Source organism: Ochotona curzoniae, unplaced genomic scaffold, assembly GCF_017591425.1.
Source record: "Ochotona curzoniae isolate NIBS_2020 unplaced genomic scaffold, NIBS_Ocur_1.0 scaffold_274, whole genome shotgun sequence".
In the NCBI taxonomy this organism is placed as follows: Eukaryota; Metazoa; Chordata; class Mammalia; order Lagomorpha; family Ochotonidae; genus Ochotona; species Ochotona curzoniae.
In genome coordinates, this window is record NW_024467101.1 from 12,369,403 (window position 1) to 12,394,047 (window position 24,645).

Below are 24,645 nucleotides of genomic sequence, written 5' to 3' on the forward strand. Positions count from 1 at the left end.
ATAAGGGTAAGAGCAGCAGCTCACCTGGTGTCGGTGCACGGCTGGAAGGCCTCAGGTCTGCTCTCCACCCCGTGCCACTCGAGCAGCTGCCACCAAGTGCAGGCCACCCCCGCATCACACTCTAGGGGCTTGACCCCACTGGGCATTTCCGAAAAGACCCCGAGGACAGACCTCAATGGAAGCAAGACATACCTTTATTTTACATATTCCACAAATGCTTACACGACAGACAGGGACAGCTGCCAAGACCTGGGATGTCTTGTCATAGTGCAGAGACAAGGGAAATGACACTACCGCGCATGACAGGGATGCTAGGGGGAGACAGCACACACTGCAACACACTGGACTGCGCAGCCCAAGCTCAGCCAGAGTTATGCAAAACAAACTCAACTCGTTGATAGCATACCAAAGTCTGTTTTTGTTTTTTTCTTCTTAAACTAGAAGCTAGTACAATGCAATAAAGGCTTACTCTTTATCCACTCTTAGGCCCGTGTTTTACTTGGACCATTCTTAACTGTTCATATTTAACTTCTGCTTTCATGCTGGCATGAGGAAAAGCAGATCCTTTTACGGTATGCTGGGCAACAGTGTGGCTCCAGGCCAGCAGCAGCTTTGCAGCATCACTCACTGGAATGTTTCACAACCCTGTCGACATCCTAGGGAGGCAGGACTCACAACACCGGGGCAGAACCGGAGCAGAGAAGGTTCAGCGAGCTGCCTCAAGTGACAAGTCCCAGGGAGGGAAAGGCAAGCAAGGCTGATTGTCCACAAACGTCATCTTGACACAAACGTTTAAGAAACAATGTCTACAATGGCTTTTCCTTTCTTACAGAAAACAGAATGGAAAGTCATTTTGATTTTCTACAAAAATTCAACCCTCATGGCAGGGTTGGTCTTCAGAACTCAAAGAGTAGAAAATATTTACGAAACGTTATTTTGTAAGCCCCCCCTTTCCTTAACAAAATCCAAATGGCCTGGTATAAAAGTTTCCCCCAGGACAGGTTAAAAAGCATCTACCCCAAGTGTGATTGCTAGGGCAGCATGAGCACAGGCTATGCTGCGGCATACAAAATAGAGGCATACTCCTGTCACTGGGAGGCCAGTACCAAACTGTCTTAAGCTGTGAAAAACGCTTCAAATATAAACTCAGGTTGGGGAATACTGTGTGTAAAGGCTGCCCCGCCAATACCTTTGGTATATAAAATAGTAAGAGTCCCTTGAGAAGCAAACACCCATTCGCCACCTGGAACACACTTCCATAGCCTTCTAACTGCACTACCTCATCTACTCTCAACCACTCACACCAGTCACAGCGCATTTCCGCCCCCCCGCCGGCCCAGTGGCGCAGAGGGAGGGAGGTAACTGCCAACATCTGCCTGACATGACGCCAGCGAGCACACATCCCCCCACGGTCATACACATCCCCTCAACAGACACAAACGTGGACATGACCCAGACCCAAGGGCACCTGCACAACCTCTCAGCCTACTCCCTGACAGTCACTCTTCTGCAAGGACTGCCCAAGGGCCAGCAGCATGCATAGCACCTGGCCAGCTCCCTTGGGGCAGGCACTGTGAGCCGTCAATCACTGGGAGGCTACATTTCATCTCCAAGCAAAGGACAGAGCATCCATTCGGGGCTCAGAAAAGGTCAAAGGTATGGAGTGGATTCCTTGGAGCAGCAGTGGGCTTAAAGCCCAGCTGAAGCAGGAAGGCTACAGGCATGGAGTGGATTCACTGGAGCAGCAATTTGGAGCTCTGCAGGCCACCAGAAACAGGGGGCTGGCTTGGACTGTGAGGGTTGACAGGAAAGTGCCTGCCAGTAGCCAGGGAGGGAGTTTAGCCCACAGTGTGAGGGAAAGCTCAGCTTCCGGCCACACTAGGCTGGGACTCCCAGAAATCACCAGAGGTCTGGGCAGCAAAAGGTTTGCCTCTTACACCAAGCTTTGCACTCAAAGCTACACCGCTTATGACAGTGCAGGCTCATGATGCCCCTATGGTCCTGTCTCCACAGCCCTAAACTCCAGTCACCCCCCACACTGCAGGACAGGTTTATAGCAAAGCAATGCAGACTAGGCTTGGTCCAAACACACAGGAACCAGCAGCCAGGACCCAAGGGCTGCAGGCAAGACACCTCTGGCATCACCAACTGCAGACCCTCTCAGAACAGTCAAACTAAACCCTTCACTGGGTGGCCCCCAGGAAACTCACAAGAGGTCATCAACACCATAAAAATAAATACTGCAAACAAGAGTTCTTACACAGCACACTCATTCATCTTCTCTTCCCATGATCACCAAATAGAGCCTGGCTCAGATTCTCAGCAAAAGTCGGGACGTTACACACAGGCTGTTCAACAGTAAGGGCGTAGACACCTGGTTAAGACAATCAGGTTGCCTGGTGGTGAAGTATCATCTGGCTTATTATAAAAGTGGAAAGATACCAAATATCATCTGGCTTGTTACAAAAGTTATCTGCAGACTCCAGGCGTGCTGGAAGCAGGAGCCCCCGGAGCCTGCCTGTGGGAATCTGCATGGGGCTGGCTGGGAGGGCGGAGGCGAGGAGGGCGCAGGGAGGTCTGGGGTGCTTGTCTGCTCACTGGTGGAGGTGGGCCCGGTCGTCAGGGCGCTTGATGTGGATCCGTCGCACGCGCTCGATCCGTTCCCGCTCCCGCTCCTCATCCTCGTCCAAATGGTGGGAGCGCCCGGCCGCCCCGCCTGTGGCCTCCAGGAGCGCATTGTCAGGTCCCCGGCCATCCTGGGCCTCGTACAGCAAGATATTCAGGGTCTCCTCATAAATCCGAGCTTCAGGAAACTCAACCTGTGACCCCACAGAATACACAGAATACACAGCAGGTAAGGCAGTGCAGAGCTTGCACATACACATGCACACTCATTCTGGAACAGGGCCAGCAGGCTGAGGCAGTCCCTGGGTTCCACTGAAGACTGCCACTGTCATGTTCTATTAGTAACATGTACACACAGTGCTGGGTCCACCACAGACCAAAGGGACCTGGTGAGGTCGTTTCCCTACCTGGGTGGGGGCCTGGGGATGAGGGGGACCAATTCCAGGCACAGACACAGCTCCACATCTAGCCATAATCACCCACTCTACTCAACACCTAGATTCAAATCCCCCTGCCTCCTGTCCCCATCTTAACCTGGAGACCTTGGCCCAGCAGCCATGATCCAGCAGCTCATGCTGATGGACATGCAGCCCAATAGGCCCTGTGCCCACACCCTCCCCAGCAGCAAGCAGTCTTTACAGCTCTTTTCTTCTTACCCAGGTGACAGGATTCCTCCTGGGTGGCAAGGTGCTGTTGCATGCTGCCCCTCATGCTGAGGCACCCTGAAGCCAGGGGCCTCCCAGACACCCGACTCACAGTCTAGACTGCTTTAAGGGACAGCATTCTGAGGCTCTGGCCTTGCAGAAACAGAGTAAGCACATGCCTACTGGGCTTGCTCAGAGAAGCTTCAAGATCAGAAAGAGATGCACATCTAACCAAGTGAGGACCTGCAAAGTCACAGACACAGGTGGCCTGGGAAGGAAGACTTGAATATGAACAGCTGACCAGCAACGAACTTACTGCCCTGTCTGATGAGGGGGACCAATTCCAGGCACAGACACAGCTCCACATCTAGCCATAATCACCCACTCTACTCAACACCAAAATGTCACGAAACGCCAAAATGAGCACCAAGCCACAGCTCTGCGGATCTGCAGCGGCCAGTCTTGCCTCTAGTTTCCTGCCCTCACCTGCAAGCAATCTCAGGGCCACACGGGAAGGCCACAGGAGTCTCCGCCCTGAGGCAGGCTCCTGTGTGTCTGCCAGCAAGGCCCGAATCCCTGCTGCTCTGCTCCCCTGGCTTCGCATTGTCTGGCCTCAGACATAAGCAGAGCTCACAGCAAGTGGGGTGCCCCAAGGGCCAGCTTTCTGGCAAGGTCACTGAAAAAGAAGAGCCCTATGAGGCAGGAAGTACTGCAAAGATTGTAGAGGAAGGGGAGGCCTGAGAAAGGAGCCTGAGCTCTGGGCTCCCTGCAGGGACACCACCACCCCTAACCAGCACACAGGGCTGCGAGAACCAAACAGCACGCAGTCACCACCAGACAGACTGGCTATAGCACAGGACGGATCTGGGGGCTTTGCAAACCACACTGTTCTAGATCCGCAACCCATGGAAGGCTGAGCTTAACAGGGTCAGCTGCCTGTTAAATGCAAGTGCTACCATTCTCCCTAGGCATTAACCAAAACCTAGACTCCTGTTACCGCATTCCAACCACACAGGACAGTTTACAACTTCTTAGAACACACATGACCTTGAAAATTGCAACCCCCCATGGGAAGAGGAACCAACAGGTGCTTGTGCCAAGAGGACAGATGACACTAGGAATGTCTGATTGAGACCTGAATGCTGCCATTAACTGGACGTCCCAGCAAGTCAGGGTACCTGCTTGTAAAGCAAAGAGCAGCACGCACAGTCTTGACAAAGAGATCATGAACATTTTGTAACTAGAAAACACCGCTCCAGCTACCAGCTAAACCACAGCCACCTAACTGGGAGGGTTCAAGAGCAGAGTGGCTGGGCCTGGCACAGTGGCCTAACAGCTTAAGTCCTTGCCTTGAACACACCAGGATCTCATATGGGCACCAGTTCTAATCTCAGCGGCCCCACTTTCCATCCAGCTCCCTGTCTGTGGCCTGGGAAAGCAGTAAAGGACGGCCCAAAGCCTTGGGGCCCTGCACCCATATGGAGTACCCAGAAGAGACTCCTGGCTTCATATTGGTGTAGCACTGGCCATTGTGGTCACTTGGGGAGTGAATCATCAGATGGAAGATCTTCCCCTCTGACTTTTCAACTTAAAAAAAAAAAAGAGCAAAGTGGCCACACAGGAGAACCACCGAGAACACAGACCAATAAAGGGCGGGATTCTGGATTTGATCATCACCGAGTCCTCAGTGAATCAGAACAAAGGAACAAACGGACAGTATCAGCTTTAAGTTTAGCAAGCACACGCTTGCCAAGTGAACTACGGGAGGCAGTTGGATGACGTTAATAGTACAACCTGTTAAGATGCCAAACATTCAAGACAAGTCCAAACGCAGCCACTGGGCACCCCTCTGAGACAGCAAAGCCTGTCAGTTCCAGGGTCCATCTCCCAGAAGTATCCTGTTCCTAGGAGGGTAGCCATCTCTGGCATCAAATTCTCACACTTCCCTGAGGCAGCCATCAAGGCTAGGATAACAGGGCAAAAGCAGGCAGGGATGGCGGGGGTGCAGGAGAGTCCCAACCTCCCATCCAGGCTCTGCCACAGACAGAACACACCCTCTCTGGACCCTGGCTTCTCATCTATACAAAGCTGGCTCAGGCTACAGGGTCTCAAAATGCCTCTGCTTCCTACCAAGCTCTCAAAAGGAGACTGCTCCATATTCTGCAGCTTAATCAGCAGGATGAGTATCCTTTTAGTATCACAGAGGTAACCCTAGTATGTACTAAAAACAAAATCATGACACAATGGGAACCTAGTTACACAAGGAATTCACAGCTCTAATAAAAACTGGTTTACACAGGGCTGGCACTGTGATATAGTAGGCAAAGCCTCCGCCTTGACACTGGCATCCCATGTGGGTACCAGTTCAGTGTCCCGGCTACTGCACTTCCATCCAACTTCCTGTATGTGGCCTGGAAAGCAGCAGATGAAGGCTCAGGTCCTTGGGCCCCTGCACCCATGTGGGAGACCTGGAAGATGCTCCTAGCTCCTGGCTCCTGGCTTTGTAACAGCCCAGTTCTGGTTGTTACAGTCATTTGGGGAGTGAACCAGTAGATGGAGGATCTCTCAATCTTTTTCTCTCTCCTTCCCTCTATAAATTTGCCTTTTTAAAATAAAAAAAAAAAACTTTAAATAAGTAAATTTGAGAGGCAGAGAGATACACTCCCATGTGCTTTCAATGCCCACGATGGCTGGGCCCAGGTCAGATCCAGGAGCCAGGAACTCAGTCCAAGTCTCTCACCTGGCAGAAGGGACTCACCCAGAGTCACCATGTGCTGCCTCTAGGGTCTGCACAGGCGGGAAGCAGGAGTCGGGAGACGAAGTGGGGATTCAAACCCAACACTGCAATAGGGACAAAGACATCTCAACCACAAGTCAAAGTGCCCCCATCCTGTCTCACACCCACTAACTTTGAAAAAACAAAAAGGACCTCAGTGTTTCTCCCTTCTTGAGTACCTTGAAGACACTATGTGTATTTGAAGTTCTATCCTGAATGTTCAGAATAAAACAGGTGAAGAGCAGCAGACATGGATGGAGCAAGAGTGACCAGACCTCAGTGGCCAGAGAATGGGTACACAGGTCACTGTGCTGTTCTCATTCTGGAAATGATTTCAATTTCCCAAAGTAAGTTTGAAAGAAAAAGATGCTTTGTACTTTATGGTCATTTTTCTCTCATTGGTTTCTGCTAGAGGCCAGCTCCAAAATCCTACAGAACTGTTCTAACACTGGAAGGGCAACAGCGATCTGGGCAGGTGACCGACACACTGCCCATGATGTCCAGGGGTGGGACAGGCTGCCAGGCCCACTGTCTGCCACTACAATCAGAAATTCCTCCCAGGACAGACTGAAAAGGAAATAACTATGCATTACTACAGGCGAAAAAGGAAAGAAAACCCACTTGCATAGCCCAAGGAGGGTGGGGAGTGTGCTCTCCTTGGCAGCACACGTACCAAGCAGGGGTGGAAAAGTGAAAGACAGATAGACAGCCGAGCTGTGTATAGGGTGTATAGTAGCACTCTGTGGGGTGATCTGGCTCTGCAGAAGTCAGGCAGCCAGGGGTAAAGAGGTCTACCAGTGCAGAGGGGTCAATGTGCAGACAGACCCTCAGAGCCTAGTCCAGCCAGGCAGCTGAGGAAGCATAGAAGGAAGCCCAAACATGGGAGCCAAGGAAAGTGGAACAGGCCCAGGGAAGCTGGTGGACAAGAGGAGGTCAGACAGATGGGAAGCAGTAGCTAATGACTAGAAAACCAAGGTCAACGGGGCTGCGGCCCTCACCTTGGTCTGCTTCTTCTCCGTGGCGTAGACGATGGAGGTGCAACAGACTTCTGCGATCTTGCGGCCCTGCCCATAGAAGGACCAGCAGCAGATTTCATCCCCGATGACGTCCTTGATGAAGAGGACCCTCCCATTGAAGCGCAGGGACAGCTTGTCAAACAGCTCGATGTTCTTCAACATGTTGTCGTCAGAATTGCTGCAAGACAGCATCACACAGGGTGACCACCGGCCCACAGCAACAGGCATCCTTTGTGGAGCCCTTCTACACGCAAGGCCCTGCAGGGTCCCTTCTCTCCACAGTCTCATTTCAGTGTGACCACAATCACCCGTGAATGGCACTACAGTCTCTGCAGTCAGAAAAAGAAATTCAGGGTCAGAGAAGCCAGGCAACTGTTGGAGGCCAAAAACTAAGAATTGGCAGAAGCCAGGCCTCCAAACCAGCCAGGCCTGACCCTAAGCCTGCGACCCTCCCCAGCTGCTCTGGGAGTCAGATGACACTGCAGATGCAGGGTCTCCAGATGTGGGACAAGAGCACCACTGAGCCACGCTAGCAGCAGTGGGCAGTGCCAAGGGAGACTGTCAACCTTCTGTCAGTTTACAGCCTCACTAACTTCTCCCTTAAGTTCTCGATTTAGCACCCCATGTTCCCATGTTTAGCACCACAAGGCATTCTAGAACCCCCACAGGGAAGGCACAAAGGTATAGCCACTGTGGGGGAGTCTGACAGGTCTTCAAATGACTAAGCCTGGAGCTACCACGTAACCCAGCAACTATGCTTCTCGGAATCCACACAAAGCCTTGTACATGAATGTTCACAGCAGCACTCCACACATCAGCCAAGCAGTGGAAACAACCCAGATGCCCAGCGAATAACGGATATGGACAAACAAAACATGATGGAGAAAAAGAATGCTGCAATGTGACTCAAGCTTGAAAACACTATGCAAAAGCAACATGGATTCCAGTCATATGAGACGAGCGGGAAATGCAAATCCATTGAGACAGAAAGTGGATGAGTGGCCACTAAGGGGTCCAGGAGTTCCTGGTGGGGCAATGAAAGTGTTCTAGACTTCATGGTGACGGCCTCACACCTCTGAGGGCTGCACCTTAGAGAGGTGAGCTGGACGGCGTGTGCAGTTCTCTCTGAAGCTCTCCTTTCCTGTTTCCCCGAGCCTTTCAGAGGCGCAGGGCAGTCAGCTCTCTGGACAGACAAGAGGAGCCGGGCCTGGCTGACAGGAGCAGAGGAGCTTAGCCCAGCGAGGGCCGACGCCTTGGCTGGCTGCCACCTTACCTGGTGTAGGAGTATTTGTTGTTACTTCTATTGTAGAGCAACTTCACAGCTGGCTGTGGAATGTTTCAAAAGAGAAAGAAGACAGTTACTTGGTGTGTAGGTGCAATGAGCCACCAGCTTCCCTCGGGGTTGGGGACCCGCCAGGAGGCAGCAGAGGTAGCTGCAGACAAACAGAGCTTGCTGGCTGACTGGGGGAGCCTGCATGCCCCCACAGCAGTGGGCACACAGAGGAGCCGCTGCCCCCGTCCTCAACTCCTGCTCGGGCCTTGTGAGGACAAGGGCACACTTTTAACTCACAGCTTGTTCCAAAGCACTGCTGTAACTTCAGGCGCCTCTCACATACCTTATTTGAAGTCGCTATAAGTTTTTGCTCTTCCTTGGATGAAGTGATGACAGGAACCTTGCAGAAAGGCTCATAAGTGTCTTTGTTCTGCTGGAACAAAACAGATACTGTCAGCCTGGAGAGTCAGCCTTGTGCTGAATGCACTGTTGGCCACTGGGCAGAGGCAGGCTCCAGCCTGGGGGACGGGGCGGCTCCAGCGAGGGGGGACGGGGCAGCTCCAGCGAGGGGGAGGAGGTGGCTCCAGCGAGGGGGGACAGGGCTACACTCAACAGCCATTAATTAAGACGGGCAAAAGTGAGAGTTGAATTTTCCAGTAGGTCTGCTCTTCGGTTAGGGCTGTCATGGGCAGCAGTGCTCGGAAGACGCTACCAACGGTGACACGTTTTTCACTCAAGAAGTCACTCAAAAAGAAACCCCCAACATGGCAAGTGGAACTCAGTTTTTAACCCCAAGGTCCTAAAACTCCACTGTAATGGCTGCGGAGGCACAGAAAGAGAATACATCCAGAAGGAACAAAATAGCAGAAGTGAGGTCAGCAGACAAAGAGGGTCAACATTTCAAGGTGAGGAGGCAGATGGCTGCCTGGCGAACATCAAGGAGACATGGAAAGGGAGAGGTGGGCGGCAGACAGAAGACAGGGGACTACGGAGAGAACAGCTCTGGGGCTGGTGGACTGAGGGCAAGCAGGGAGGGCTCCAGCCTCCGGAAAACCTCCAGATCTAGCCTGTTCCCAGAAGGGGCTGCTCTGTCCCGGAGCAGATTGCACAGCAAATGATGGAGCCGAGCTTCCACTCTGAGGGGGCTGCCACTGTCCATTCACTTGGCACTGGCAGCAGGGCAAGACTGGACCCACAGCACACAAGACAGAGGACCTCCACAAAAAGGCTCGCTGGGTCTACCACCTGGGGTCTTTCTACACTGAATACAGCAGCTCTGGTGTCTGCCAGGCAGCCCTGCCCTGACCTCCGAAGCCCACTGGATGGTGGGTAGGAAGCCTAAACATGAGATGGAAACCACAACACAAAGAAGAGGGGCGAGGGCCCGGCTGCGTGGCCTAGTGGCTGAAGTCCTCGCCTTGAATACGCCGGGATCCCATATGGGTGCCGGTTCTAATCCCGGCAGCTCCACTTCCCATCCAGCTCCCTGCTTGTGGCCTGGGAAAGCAGTTGAGGACGGCCCAAGGCCTTAGGACCCTGCACCCGCGTGGGAGATCTGGAGGAAGCTCCTGGATCCTGGCTTCGGATCGGCATAGCATCGGCCGTTGCACTCACTTGGGGAGCGAATCATCGGACGGAAGATCTTCCTCTCTGCCTCTCCCCCTCTGTATATCTGACTTTCCAATAAATAAATAAATCTTAAAAAAAAAAAAAAAAAAGAAGAGGGGCGAAGCCAGACAGGTACAGGGGCAGAAAGAAAACTGGGAGAGGATCAGCAGGTGGCCGAGAAGCGCCAGCCAGGGCACCTTCACCAACGTGACCGCATGCTCCACCCGGCAGAACGCGGGGAAGCGCTCAGGAGTCAGAACTCAGAGCAGGAATCAGAGATGCAATAGGAGGACAGAAAAGACAAAACCTGGGGCGGGGGGGGAAATCAGTCATAAAGAATTAAAAGGGAGAAAGGAACTGGCAGGAAAGAAAGTGGGGCCCCAGTCACAGAAGTGTTACCGCAGGCTAACAGAAACCAGACAGGGAAACCGGAGCTGCCAAGAGCAAACAGCCGCCAGGGTCTCCAAGGTGGCTCCACTGACCAGAGACTGACCATCTGTCTGAGAGCCTGGGGCTGAACCGGGCTCATCAAAACAAACAAGACCATGGCTAATTCTGTTAAGTGCAGCTCCACTGGAAACAGCGCCAGCCCTGTCATCTCAGTCCAAATGTCACCCTGCAGACTCCGGTCCCCGACGGGACTGGGGTGACCACTGGGATGAGCTGCCCTGGCGAACGGGAGAGGTATGTGCAGACACCTTGGGGTGGTTGTCTGGGGAGAGGGGTGGGAGCCTAAACTCTAATCTGCTACAGTGGAAAACCAGAGAGTCACCAGATAACAGTGTGAGCACCTTATGTGACCGCATGAAAGCAAGCAGAAACGTGCAAAGACGACTCAGCAGCAGCCCTGCGGGGGAGGGTGCGCAGGTGACAGTGAAGGGTGGCGCTCTGGGTGACACCCCTCGGGTACTGCTTTAGTGATGGGCACGCACTGCTTTAGCAAACATTAGGAATGAAAAAACAATGAGAAAGCAAATGCTGTAACACGCAGTTAAGAGTCACAGTGGGCTCTGGGGTGGCAGCAACAGTTCCTGGAGGAGCAAGGCATTGTGGGCACTGCTCCGGGTTAGAGCCAGTCATCACAGACATGTGGCTTAGGGGAGGCACAGAGCTGCATGTATGCAGATGCCCTACCGCTGAACAGCCCAGTGACTCTCCTGGTCTCCACCCTGCTGGAACTTTGCTGGCTACATTCAGAAGCACGCTGGGATGATGGGATTTATGTTACCCTGGACCCCAAAGGTCCTGTCCCAGTCCAGCTGAGGAAGGGCACCTATAAAAACTAGGCTGGACTAGCAACAATGACCCATGGGGCCAAAGTCCCCAAAATGGGTCTAGAAAAGTGGCCCAGGTCTGCCTGTCCTCCGATTCACTGTATACTCATCCACATGGGTGTCCAACACTGTGGGCCTGCAATGAGCAAGCGCTAGGAGGGAACTTGTACCAGTGCAGCAAAACTCAATCAGCCCTATTCCACACAGAGAGAACAGGGAAGCTAGAAGGCAGGAGTAGGAAGACAGGATGATGCCTACTTGTAGGGCGGCCTGGCACTCCTCCAGCAGGCCCTGGACCAGGTAGTACTTGGCCTCTGCAAGCAGCTCCTCCATCTCCCGACGGCTCTCGGGCAGGGGGACTGCCCCATCGCGAAGGTAGTTGAGGATGGTCCCAAAGTGCTTCCCACAGCGGTCGATGAGGATCCAGCCTGCAGCCAGAAAGCAGTGGAAGGGAAGGTGCTTACCCAGCAGGTCCTAAGGGACAGCTGGCCTACAGGGAGGGGTGTGGCCTCATCTGCCTACCTCAGGGGGCAGGCTCCTGCCACCACCCCAACCCAGACTCCTCAGGGCCTGAGGCTCTGTTGGGGGCCTGTAGGGAATTTCTGCAGCCCAAGAGGAGCACCTCCCAGTGAAAGAAGCACTTCTGGAGAAGAAAGGCCTACCTCTTCCTGCTCCTCCCTTTCTGTGTTTTAGACACTTAAGTAATGGGCAGCTTTCCAGGGAGGATAGCCACAGCTCCAGTGTGTGATCTCTGACACCCACAGTGACCCTACACACTCCCACCTCCAGCACAGGAAGTCTTCTCCGTAACTTCCTGCAAGAAGCGCAGACCAGCAGGGTCAGCAGCTCAATATCACCATGGAAAGGTGTGCCCTGCTTTAGGCAGACATGGAGACAAGCAGATACAATGAAAACCTCCTGGGCTGGGCAAGGGAGCTTCCCCCTCTGTCATACTGCTCCAACCTGCACTAAGAGCTCCAGGGCATTCTGAATCCCCAAGTGGCAATGAGCAGGCCCTAGGGGGTGTCTGAGGCCTGGAAGAAGGGGTGCTGGAGCAGAGACCAGGGACCCCGGAAGAGAAAGGCCAAGCACTGACAGGTGGCCACACAGTGGCTATGTCTCACCCTCCAGCCTTCCTGTCCCTTCCCCAAGGCCACAGGGGCTTAGGTAGGCATCTGTGATGCCCCCACCAGTGACCCTCCACCAGCTCTGCAGAAAGGCCCCCATCTCTGTGCCTTGAGCAAGGAGGAGACAATCCAGCAGCAATATGCCCCGCCCACCGCTGTTGTGCCCACTGCCCCAAGTGAGGGCCCCTCCCTGTTGGGGGAGCAATTCACGACTGCTCTCAGCAACCTGCTGGGAGTTTAATAACAAGGCTATTTCTATGCTCCCTTCTTGCAATTCAGCTAGCCTGTTCAGTCTCTACTCACCCCTCCCCCTGCCTTCCACTTGGCCCTCCCACATGGCAGGCAGTGGCTTCTAGAGGACAGAGAAACATGGGCCCCCACGGAGGGCAACCACAAGCAAAGGTGGGGTTTGCAATCAGGCCCCGGCTGCCCGGAAGGAAGAGGCCCTGCCGGCGGCCCATCACACCTCCCTGCCGCAGCAGCCAAATGTCTTCCCATGTTCTCCCACAGACAGTCCGTACCATACACAAACACCACTTGGCTTCTTTTGCAACTTGCATGCTTGGGGGCTGGGGAGGGAGGTGTAGATGCCTACAGGGGGAGGGGGGAGGAGGAGGCTTAGCTCAGGCCAAGCAGAGCATGCATCCCAAACCACGGGCAGGTCACCTCTTCCCACTCCAGCCCAGGGGCCAACCAGCGACCTGGGCCCAGGGCTGCCAAAACTCACATGTTGCAAGTAGTGCCAGAAATCCACATTGCCTTGTGACTCTCCTGGTTATTATAGGATAATAAACTTATTAAAAATGACAAAGCTGCCACCAGCCCATTACAGGGCAAACCCACAGCTGTGCAGCGTGATCTGTGCCACCCGAGGCAGCGCTTGGCTTTGCCAAAGCAGACAATGTGTGCAAATACTGAAGCCCCTCGCAGGGGTCTCAGAGAGGCAGACTCACCCTCGAGTTCTCCCAGACAAGGGGAGGCTCAGCAGCCTTGCAGAACACAGAGAGCAGGGCAGGGCAAGCCAGCAAGAACAAGGACGGACTGCACATCCAGGCTCCTGTCCTGGCAGCTGAGATGCAGTCAGGGATGCCACGTCCCCATCTCAGAACCCAGGCTCCTGGGTCAGCCCTGCCTGTGACAGAGATAAATCACAGGAAAAAAGATTCTCTCTGCCTTTCAAAAAAAAAAAGGGGCGGGGGGGGAATGATGGCAGGGGGATTTTTTGAAGTAGAACCTCAGCCTTGAAGAAAATGGCAACCAAGCAGTCAGCTGCTGAGGGCAGAGCACACTGCCTGCTCACTGCAGTGTGCACCGAGAGCAGCGCCCCCAAAGCCATCCCCCGGGGCCCAGCCAGTTTCCACAGATGAACAGGCGGAGCTTGACGCGGGCTCTGGCTCAAGAATGCCGCCAGGAAATGCTTGTGGCGAAGGAATCATACTTTGGACAAATAAGGGCAAAGAGGCCAGGCACGCGCTCCATGAGGTTCCAATTAGCATCCTGACTCAGGAACCTTTCAGCTGCTTTTGAAGCAGGGACCCTGCCCCATGCATGCTCACAATGCAGAGCATTGGAAAAGCAAAAGCCAAGTCCAGGGGCTCCTTGCTGGGGCGAAACGAGGAGAGGCTCTTTCCTGCCACCTGGATGTGTGGGAGCAATTCACGGACGCTGTCCTGTCAGGGCCAGGCTGGAGCCAGGGCAGGCTGGGACCTAGGGTGCCTCCCACACCAGATCATGGGCTGATGTTGGGTGCCGACACGCTTAATGTTGTCTCTAAGCAGCAGGATCTTCTAAAACTGGCATCGCATGAGGCTGGCACAAAGACAAGACAGGAGAACAAACACCAAACACGCAGTACAAGGCTGGCTGGCTTTACTGGCAGCACCCTAAATCAGCCACAGGGGGGTTTTATTTTGTTTTGTTTTAAAGGCAGAACAACAGAGACAGATATCTTCTTAGCTGCCAGTCCACTCCCCAAAGAGCCACAATAAAGTTGTGCCAGGTTGGAGCCAGGAGCTCTGTGCCAGGCTCACACATGGGTGGCAGGGACCCAGGCACTTGTGCCACCATCAGCTGCCTTCCCTGGAAGGCTGGCAGCTTGCAAGCTGGGCCTCAAACTGGTACCCAGACACGGGATACTCAGTATCTCAATACAAAATCTCAAGCAGCACCTTAGCATGCTGTGCCACAACACTAGCCCAGCTATAAGTCTTTGACACTGAACTCTTCACCTAACTCATCATTACTGTTCAAAGACAGAAAAGAGGCACAAGCCCCAGCCCAGGAGGGAATCCCTGGGGCTCTGTGGGTTGGGGCTTGATTGGGTCAATAGGCTCACTTCCTCCCCAGTCCCAAAGGTGTAACACACACTGTGTCTCTGGGGGTGACTGGCCTTCTCTTTTAATTTCCATACCTCTTCCAGGGAGCCTTCGCTGATTTCTCCTGGCCATATTAAGTGCATTGGTGGTTCCCAAACTTGCCTGATGATGAATTTCATTCACGGTTTCTGTGAAAGGGGCTGGCGCAAGAGCTCAATTGGCTAATTCACCACTTGAAAGCACCAGCATCCCATGTGGGCACTGGTTTATGTATCAGCTGCTCCACTTTCCATCCAGCTCCCTGCTTGTGGTCTGGGAAAGCAGTGGAGGATGCCTCAAAACCTTGGGAATCTGCACTTGTGTGTGAAACCTGAAAGAGGCTTCTGGTTCCAGATCAGCTCAACTCCGGCCATTTGAGGAATGAAGCAACGGATGGAAGATCTTTCTATCTCTCCTCTTTCTAAATCTGCTTTCTTTCCAATAAGAATAAGTTAAAAAAAAAAAAAAAAAGATACTTGTTACAAATTCTGAGTCTAGGAACCAGCCTCATTCCTGAGAGCATTTGGGAAGAGAAACAGCAAATCAAAGATCCTCTCCCTTTCTCTATAACTCTTTTTTTTTTTTAAAGATTCAAATAAATCTTAAAAACACACAGAGGGCAGTGATGTGACTGTAGCCCCAGCAGGGGTGCCCACATCCCGTATCAGAATGCTTGAGACCAAGTCCCACCTGTACTTCCTGCTGGACCCGGGAGGCAGCAGATGATGTTTCAAGCACCTTGGGTCCCTGCTGCCCACATGGTTCTTAGCTTCAGCTACTGCACACATCTGCGGAATGAACCAGCAGATAGAAGATCGGTAGCTCTTTCAAATAAATAGAAATAAAAATATTAAGTTGAAAGAAAAAATTGCTAGGGTCAGCACTAAGCCTCTACCTGCAGCGCTGGCACTCACCCCGCACTGGCACTGGTTTGTGTTGTGGCAGCTCCATTCCCACCCAGCTCCCCTCAAAGGTGCCTGGGAAAACAGCCAAAGATGGCCAAAGTAGATGGGCTCCTGCAACCACATGGGCAACCTGGAAGAAGCTTCAGCCCAGCCCTGGTATGGCTGTTGTGGCCACTTGGGGAGTGAAGCAGCAAATGAAGATTTCTCTGTCTCTGTAAATCTGCCTTTTAAGTAGAAATAAATAAATCTTTAAAACAAGAAAAAAAAACTGTCGGGACAAGTCAGACTGGGAGAAGGCCAATATAGAACCACAAAGACATAGGATGCTGAGCATAAGCTCTGTGAAGCAATAAACGTGTCCGCAAGGATGCTGCAACCTTCTGGGGAGTGAACCAGTGGACAAAGATCAAATAAATACATCATCTCTTAAAAATTAGGTTATTTGGGCCCGGCGCGGTGGCGCAAGTGGTTAAGGTCCTTACCTTGCACGCCCGGGATCCCATATGGGCGCCGGTTCTAATCCCGGCAGCTCTGCTTCCCTTCCAGCTCCCTGCCTGTGGCCCGGGAAAGCAGTCGAGGACGGCCCAAAGCTTTGGGACCCTGCACCCGCGTGGGAGACCCAGAAGAGGCTCCTGGCTTCGGATCAGCATAGCATCGACCATTGCACTCACTTGGGGAGTGAATCATCGGACGGAAGATCTTCCTCTCTGTCTCTCCTCTCTGTATATCTGCCTTTCCAATGAGAAAATAATAAAAAATAAATCTTTTAAAAAAAAAAAGTTTGTTATTTGTTTATATGAAGGGTACAAAAAACAGATTCCATCAGCTGGGTCACTCCCTAAAAGCCTGCGAGAGAGAGGGCTAAGCTAGGCAGAAGCCAGGAACCCAGAGTCCAGGTTTCCTATATGGGTGGCAGGGAAGCAAGAACTTAGCCATCATCTGCTGCCTCCCATGGTGCACCTCGGTGTGCTGGATTGGAAGAATAGCCAGGACTCCAACAACACCGGGTGTGGTGTCCCAACCACTGACTTAACTGATGGGCCAAGCAACCCTTGGATGGAAGGTGGGAGCCAGCGAGCCCGGAGTTCAGGAGCACCTTTCCCAGCCCTGCAGTATCTGAGAAAGCACGAAAGTGCAGCCGTTCTTGCTCTGCCCAGCCCTCCCACAGAGTGCGGTCAACAGTCCCCACCTACACAGAGTCCTGGAGGCTACAAACCTCCGGGCAGGGCGCTTCTACAGTGAGGAGGGCAAGGAGCTCAAGGGATGTGATGCTGCCAAGGTCAGGGGGTAGGGGGATCAGAGGTGCTGGGTTTATCAGGCAGCACCAGGTGAAAACCATCCCTTGGCACTCAGAATGTAGGCAGTGCCGTTGACTCCACATGCCCATCATGTCCAGCCGGGGGATGGCATGTGAAGATTGCGTCTCATTTGCAAAGGGGCACTGTGGGACCCAAGGGCTTCCTAGGAACAAAGGCTTCCTTCTACCAGGCTTTCCAGGCCTCCTAAGCCTCCCAGCGGCTTTCCCCTGCCCAGAGACAGAAAAACCCGAGCAATCCTGGCTTCTCGGCTGATGTCCATTTCCTCCTGTACCTGGGGTGCTACTGTCTTCATTTCTGCTAATACTCCAGGGCATTGTGGGGTGTGGCACAGCAACTGGGCTCCTCCACTCATAAAATGCTAAGAGAACTTCTGGGTGAGACACGGATGACAGCTCTGGGGCTCCGCCCTCACTGAACTGCAGCTTGGCCTACAACCAGGGTGCACAGGAAGTCCAGGGAAGCGGGACCTCGAGTCCCACCTAGGACAAAGCAAGCCACACCCAAACCGGCCGGCAGTTCCACCTTCAGCCTGCTGAGGATCACAGAGTGAGGTATTACACAGCAGGCTTTGGCCCCCAACTTCACTTGGCTTGAGTCAAAACTCGCCCACCCTTGCACATGCGTGTCCCTGGCAAGGTGAGGGCATCAGTGCAGAATGCCAGTCTTGAAAGAGCAAAGGCAGTGGGCCTGGCGCAGTGGCCTGGTGGCTACAGTCCTTGCCTTGCACGTGCTAAGATCCCATATGGGCACCAGTTCGTATCCCAGCCACCCTGCTTCCCATCCAGCTCCCTGGTTGTGGCTTGGGAAAGCAGTCGAGGATGGCCCAAGGCACTGGGACCCTGCACCACATGGGAGACCCAGCTCCAGGCTTCAGATCAACTCAGCTCTGGCTGTAGCAGTCACTTGGGGAGTGAATCAGCGGAAGGGAGATCTTTCTCTCTGTAAATCTGACTTTCCAATAAAAATAAGTAAATCTCTTTTTTTAAAAAAATGAGCAAAGGCAAGATCCAGCCACACCAAGGAACGGGGATATACTTGAGCCCCAGGGAGCAGCCCTCTAAGCCAGGTAGATAAGCATGTAGTCCCTGCAGGTGCTCACTGACTGCTCCACATGGGACACATCCTCCAGCAGTTCTGGCAGTCTTTTTTGTACTATGTCAGCATCCATGCCTTGTAAACACTATAACCTTACAAAAGTTAATTCATCTCCCAGAGCCATCCATTCTTGGAAATTTCTCTTTCCAATCACTGTCCTATAGAAAACAATGGACCGTACTTTATAAAGTTCTCTATGTAAGGGAAAAAAGGAGCTACTTTTGCCAAGACCACCTCAAAACAGTTCCATGCCACTGAAAGCTGACACCATAGGGTCAGAGTCAGAGGACAGGGCAGCTTACAAGTGACCAACGAGAACAGCTGGCTCAGCCTCCATGTTTCAGATGAACAGGCTGAGGCTAGAGTGCAGCAAGAACCATCTCCCAATCACACAGCCAATCAATCCGCATCTACACCCTGCATGTCGTCAGGCCTCAGCTTAAATACCACTTCCTCCGGGAAGCCCTCCCTGCCACAGCCCTCAGGCTGCATCTTGTCTCTCTGGGACACGTAGCAACACTGAGCTCAGCTGGAGACTGGCAGCTTGTGGTCAGACATGCAAGCCAACGCAGATAAGTGGGGGCGGCTTACCTTCGCTGTCGGTGAGCACCTCCATGCGCCCACTGAACATGGCTTTCAGCATGGTGTCCTGCTTGGTCAGCGTCTGCATGGTGGTGTAGTAGAGAGCCCCACCCACATTCAGCTTCACGTACTTGGAGCTGGGACTCGCGCCCTTGAAGGAAGTGGTGCGGGTGGCAGCCGCTGGCACCGCTGAGCTCACCACACTTTCTCCTGACATCTCTTCCTGCCAGTAGAGAAGACACAGGGCATAGCATGGGGTGAGTTTGCCCCCTTGCAGTTGGTGTGCTGAATCTGGCCTCAGTGTGTTCTGCTGTGCACACATGTGCACACGCTGCTCTTAGAGCCCGCTCCCAGCATGGACAACTCTGGCCAGAGAAGAAAAGTCTGCATTTCTGGCTTCTCCTGAGGTCAGTGGGCAAGAGATCAACAACTGGTGCAGGCTGGAAACCAACTGGCCCCTGGAGACTGCCCACTCAGGCAGCCAGGACACCTGCTGACTCCTATTGCAGGGACTTCCTCCTTGCCCAGCAACCCTGGGAATGGGCGCCCTGGCTGTCTTCTATAGTAGGCTGTGCACTGCCCGGGCCTCTCTGTTTCCTCACTGAATAGCCCTAAGTGCCATCTTTTAGCTGAATTACACACAAAATTTGCCTTTATGTGACTGCTGGAATTCCAGATCCCACGCCTCACAGTTCCTGTGGAGAGAAAGTGTCTCCCCGGCCTAACAACAGCTGTATACTGCTGCAAAAACTTCTGGCCATGATGCCATCAGGAGGCCTAGGAAAGGGACTCCCAACCAACACTGCCTCAGTGAGAGATGGAGAAGATAGCCCTGGGGGGCACCCATCTTCCCTGAGCGTGGGGCACAGCCCCAGACAGGACAAGGCAGCCCTGCTGGCCGAGAGCTAGCCCCAGCCTCATAGCAAGGCCCTGGCACTCCACGTGAATGTGGATGACTTCATAGCACATCACCAACAGACTAGGCCACTCTGTGATTGTGACGCAGTATGACCAAAATGAGGCCATCCCCCAGTCATGTCTGCACACAAACACAGACATGATGCAGGACATGCGATCGAAACACCTCCCCTGTCCTGGCTAACTCAAGTGGCTGCTGTTTATTCGTCCAGCTGGAGTTTGGCCTGGATCCACTCAGGGCCCAGGTCAAAGAATCGGCGCTGCTTGTCAGTGGTGCCCAGGGCTTTTGTATGGACCCAGCCCACACTGTCCCTGGAGGCCACAAGGACAGTTTGTGTCCACGCATGAACACAAGCGAACCTCTGGTGGTGAATGCACAGATATGGCAGCACACAACTTTCCTGATCAGTCCCTGATACTGAACAGGCCTTCTTCCCAGTTCTGTGTGTCTTTCTCCCTCCTCCAGATTGTCCACAATGCACACAGGTTTATTAACCAACGAGACACACATGCACCCAACTTTCCCAGGGAACATGGGCTGGGACTGGCAACCCTGTCTGCATAGAGAGGAAGGCAAGGCTTGGCAGCAGGCTACATGTCATTCAAAGCTATACGGCTTTCCACCCACCCCCTCACCCAGGGAGCCTGGGTCAGGCGCTACACACGTGTCTTCCAGCATTAGGGGAACAGCACAAGAAGGCAGGTGTGCAACAGCTCAGGCACGGCTCCCGGCATCTCTGAGGCCCCAGGTCGGGTATGAAGGGGAACAGGTCAAAAGGAAGCAGCTGCTGTCCTTTGGAATCAGGCCCAGGCTGCCCTAGCACTTCCCTCAGGAGCACTCAGGCCGCGCTGCCTGCCAGCGGGAGGGCAGACTTTGAAGAAGGGGTGGTGGGGTTACTGGGGCTTACAGTAGTGTGCATCAGTTTTTGTTTTTTCCGGGGGAAGCAAGATGGTATTAAGGAAATCTGCCCCCAAAATGAAAACGCTTTTACTTTTTCCAGTACCCTGCTGAGATCTAGACTTAGCAGGCAGTAACTGTGTTCATGGGCTTCAGCTAAGCTTTTATGCCCACTATGAAAGAGACCGTGCACTTCTGTACCTCCTTTGGTTTTCTGATACCTGTTCTACGTACAAATGCTGGTGCCAGTCTGACAGGCTTTGATCAGCTGCACAGCCCCCACCCCAGCGGCAACAGGACACATTTCCATGGCTCCAGAAAGCTCCTGCATGATTCTCCACTAGTTAACTTCTACCACCACATCCAACTTTGTAAACACAAACACCGCTGGAAGACAGCTACCATTATTTCCAGTGAGGATGCAGATAGCACCCCCCAGGGAGGACAGTCAATCCCCAAAGCTGGAGGGGCGGCGGTGGCAAGCACGGTTAGGTTCCCTCCTGCTTTAGCAACAGCTGTTTGGAGCTAGAACATCTATGCTGACAAAGTCCAAAGCTCCCCCCCAAAGGCTGGAGGCAATGTGTGGCTAAGGGACCACGCATGGCAGCCAGACCAGTGTCGGGTCCCTGGTCCTGGCGCTCAGGCGCTATGGGAACTCCAGCAACACATCCCTCCGCAGTCCTATCTGTCCCACAGCCATGTCCCCTTCAGAGAGCTGACATGAACGGGACTCAGCGCAGACTCTCCTTCTAAGCAAACGCCCCACCAGGAAACATCAGCTAACACTCTCCGAGTCTCAAATGAGCTCCTCTCTCAGCACTGCTGGCACCCTTCAGCAGACCTGATTACAGAGCAACAAGGAATCGGCCTGCTTCCACTGGAGACCGCAGGTTGAATATCACCTATCCTACCCTTTCCCAGAGCCTGCGGATGCCAGGGCTCAGCCAGGCCAGCAGAGGCTGAGGCCCCGCTGGAGAAAAAGTGGGGGGTGAACTGAGGACACAGCAGGGGACATGAGTAAACCTGTCTGGGGAGTGCTCTCCTGGGCCGCTGGGCAGGGATCTGCTGTTTCACTTCTTTCACAGGGTGGAATTCATTACCAGTGAGCATGGAGACACCGCGAGGGAGAGGCAGGATGAGAACACACCTGAGGGGCCCGGCGGCAGGGCCTAGCGGCTAAAGAGAACACACCTGAGGTGCCGGCTATAGCTTCTAGCTCACTAAAACCACCACCACCTAACACAGATGGTTAAGGCGCCCACCCTTCCAACATCCCCTCCTGGGGTATGGCTGTCACATCTGAACAGTGGTTCTCCTTCAGCCACACAATAAAATCATCTATGCAGCTTGAAAAAACACTGCTGCCTCAGCTTACCCTTTGAAAATTCTGGTATAACTGGGCTGGGCTGTGACGAAACGCCCAACACTTCCCCCAGGAGAACCTAATACCAAGATTCCAACGTACTGCTCCAAAGAGTTCAGTTCCTCTGAATTCAGCTACAGCTCAGTCGAGGACTGGGGAGAAGCACCCAGACCTCCAGCACCATAGGCCTGGCTCATTCCTGAAAAACTAAAAACACAAGAACAAAAGCCAAGCCGCCAGCTCAGAGTTTCAGCGCCACAGGCAGGAAGCGACCAACTGTACACACCCAAGGAACCATGGGGTGCAGCTGAGAGGGACAATTCCTCCATTGGAAAGGAAACCCAGGCAAGCACGGTTTGCAAACAGGCACCACATCCCTACAGTTCTGTGTATAACTGGATTACCAGACAGGAAATGTGCACTACAATAACTCCACCCCCTTCCAGCGCAACACTCAGTCAGCCTCCCGCTTCATAAAATGGAATCTTCATAGCTATAATTGTTAAAATGACCCTCAGGGGGTCCAGTTCAATGGCTCAATTAGCCAATCCTGCCCTCTGCAACCCGGAATACCATATGCGTGCCCCCCAGCTACTGCACTTCCCATCCAGCTTCCTGCTTGTAGCCTGGGAAAGCAGTTGAGGAGGGTCCAAAGCCTAGGGACCCTGCACCAGCATGGGAGACCCAGAAGCAGCTCCTGACTCAGATCAGCTCTGACCACTGTGGCCACTTGGGGGTGACCCAGTAGGTGGAAGAGCTTTCTCTGTCTCTCCTCTCTCCGTAAATCTGCCTTTCCAATAATAATAAATTTTTTTAAAAATTATCCTCAGGGAAGGATATCCCATTCATCCTTAGTGTGGTTTCCACTCTGTGCCTGAAGTTCCAAGCCCCACAGCTCCCAGAGCTAAAGACCAGAGTGGCCTGCTGGGCTCACTGGGGTCCTGGGGTGGGGGAGGCTCAGGGCCCACCCTTGATGGGCTCTTCAGGGCATTCTGAGCTTGCCCCAGCCTCAGTGTCGTGGAGCTCAGGTGTTTAAGCAAGCCGGTTCTAAGAAACACCAGGGGAGCACGGCGAAACCGTCCGAAGCTTCCCCAGATGGAAAGCATTTCCTCCACGCGGAGCAGTCCGCCACTCCATTCCAGCCAAGCTGAACCCAATCAGTCCCCGGCATCCCAAACGGGTGAATTCCACACGTCCCACCAGGCGGCACTGTCTTCTGGTGTGTAGCAAACAAACTATCGGCCTATTTCGCTCGAAAGTCTGGCAAAGCAAGGCGTGGAATGCAGAGGAGACTAGGAGTTAGAGTTCTAAGGGCCCCTCTGCCGCCAATTCTAACAGGCAGCCATAAATCGCTTACTGAAGCTCCATCCCACGACTACCAGGGCTGGGACAGCAGCAGAAACAAATCCCAGGTGATGCTGCTGGGCTGGGAGGGAATCCGAGGCCCACCTGTGCCACCCACCTTCCCCTTGGCTAGCCTGCTCTGTACAAAGTGGAGATCATAATCAGAAACACCTGGACTCGCTTTCTTCTGCCCATGGCCTTGTGCTAGACCCTACCCCGCCCCCCGAGCCAGTGACAACAGGGACAAAGAGGATCTGAGCTGTGTTCCGGGCCACCCCCACCCACGGACAAAGAGACACTCACCAAAAAGACCTGTGAGGATCTCAAGCCCACAGCTGAGAGGCAGCAGGAGAGACAAGTCGGGATGCCCAGGTGTGGCCACCACAAAGGAAGTGACTACACGGGGACCCAGGAGGGCAGGCCAGGCCCCTTGACCTCAGGCCTCTGGCATCCCTGCCCTGAACCCCAGGCCTTGGACACACAGCCCTCCCCTGAACCCCAAGCCTTGGACGCAGACACACACATCCCTCCCCTGAACCCCAAGCCTTGGACGCGAACACACACATCCCTCCCCTGAACCCCAAGCCTTGAACAGGGGCACACACACCCCTCCCCTGAACCCCAAGCCTTGGACGCAAACACACACAGCCCTCCCCTGAACCCCAAGCCTCGGACACGGACGGACGGACACACACACACACACACAGCCTGAGGGCTCCCCTCTTCACCCTCCTCCAATCATCCCGTGCTCAGCCACACCTGGAACGTGCTTCCCTGCCAGGTGACCGCGGGATCCCAGCCGCTCCGCCCCGGCTCATCTTCCTCTACCCGTTCACTGCTTCACGACTCCCCTCCGCACCCCCCACCTTCACCCTCACCTTTCCCCGCCGAATGCCCACTGTCAGGGACATCTCTTTGTTCGCAACAGACACCGCTTCGACCCTCGCAAACCCCCTCCCCACTCACCCTTCAGTACTCGGCACGCCCAAGTGGTTTTCCCCCATCCCCAAAAGCCAGGGACACCCAAAGCCCTTCCCCCACCCGGACCTCGCCCCCTCTCGTTTCCCAATTCCCCCCTAACCGAGTGTCGCTCGACTACCGCGACTGCCCCCGTCTAGGCTCCCTTGCCCTCCACTCAGCCGCTTTCCGTCTCTGGCGGCCCCCCAAAAGCTCCCAATTGGGGGCACCGCCCTCCTTACCATGAAAAGCCGGAGAACGCCGGACTGTCCACACCCGCAGACTGAGAGGCAGGAAACACCCAGCTCACGCGAGCCACGGGCGGAGGCGGGGCCTGGGCGGGGACTTCCGCTGCACGCCCGCCACTTCCGCCCCGCAGAGGGCACCTCCTTAAAACATCCGTCGCAGCCCTAGGCGTCGACAGCTTTCGTTTTCAAGCTTCACGGCAAGCATCGATTCCGCTCCGCTTCGGTTAGGTCAAATATCTATGCCGTCCCCTAAATGCTTCGCCTTTTCAGCCGCCAGAAAGGAAGACGAGGTGCGGGAAGGCCTTCCTTCCAGGGTGAA

At 53.9% G+C, this 24,645-nt stretch overlaps 1 protein-coding gene across 2 annotated transcripts; it reads right to left on the reverse strand.

Annotated features, from left to right (window-relative positions):
* Positions 1–176: 176 nt before the first annotated feature.
* KCTD10 (potassium channel tetramerization domain containing 10) lies at positions 177–24,444 on the reverse strand. Of its 2 annotated transcripts, none has more exons than XM_041003599.1 (7): positions 24,321–24,444; positions 18,608–18,821; positions 11,475–11,644; positions 8,678–8,764; positions 8,335–8,387; positions 7,044–7,239; positions 177–2,819 (listed from the first exon to the last, which is right to left on the reverse strand). In XM_041003599.1, the coding sequence occupies exons 1-7, from the start codon at positions 24,321–24,323 to the stop codon at positions 2,595–2,597; spliced, it is 948 nt and encodes a 315-aa protein (XP_040859533.1). In that variant the 5' UTR covers positions 24,324–24,444; the 3' UTR covers positions 177–2,594. The 2 variants fall into 2 exon arrangements, with proteins under 2 accessions (XP_040859533.1, XP_040859532.1); XM_041003598.1 differs by having other exon boundaries at positions 8,678–8,767; positions 24,321–24,354.
* Positions 24,445–24,645: the final 201 nt, after the last annotated feature.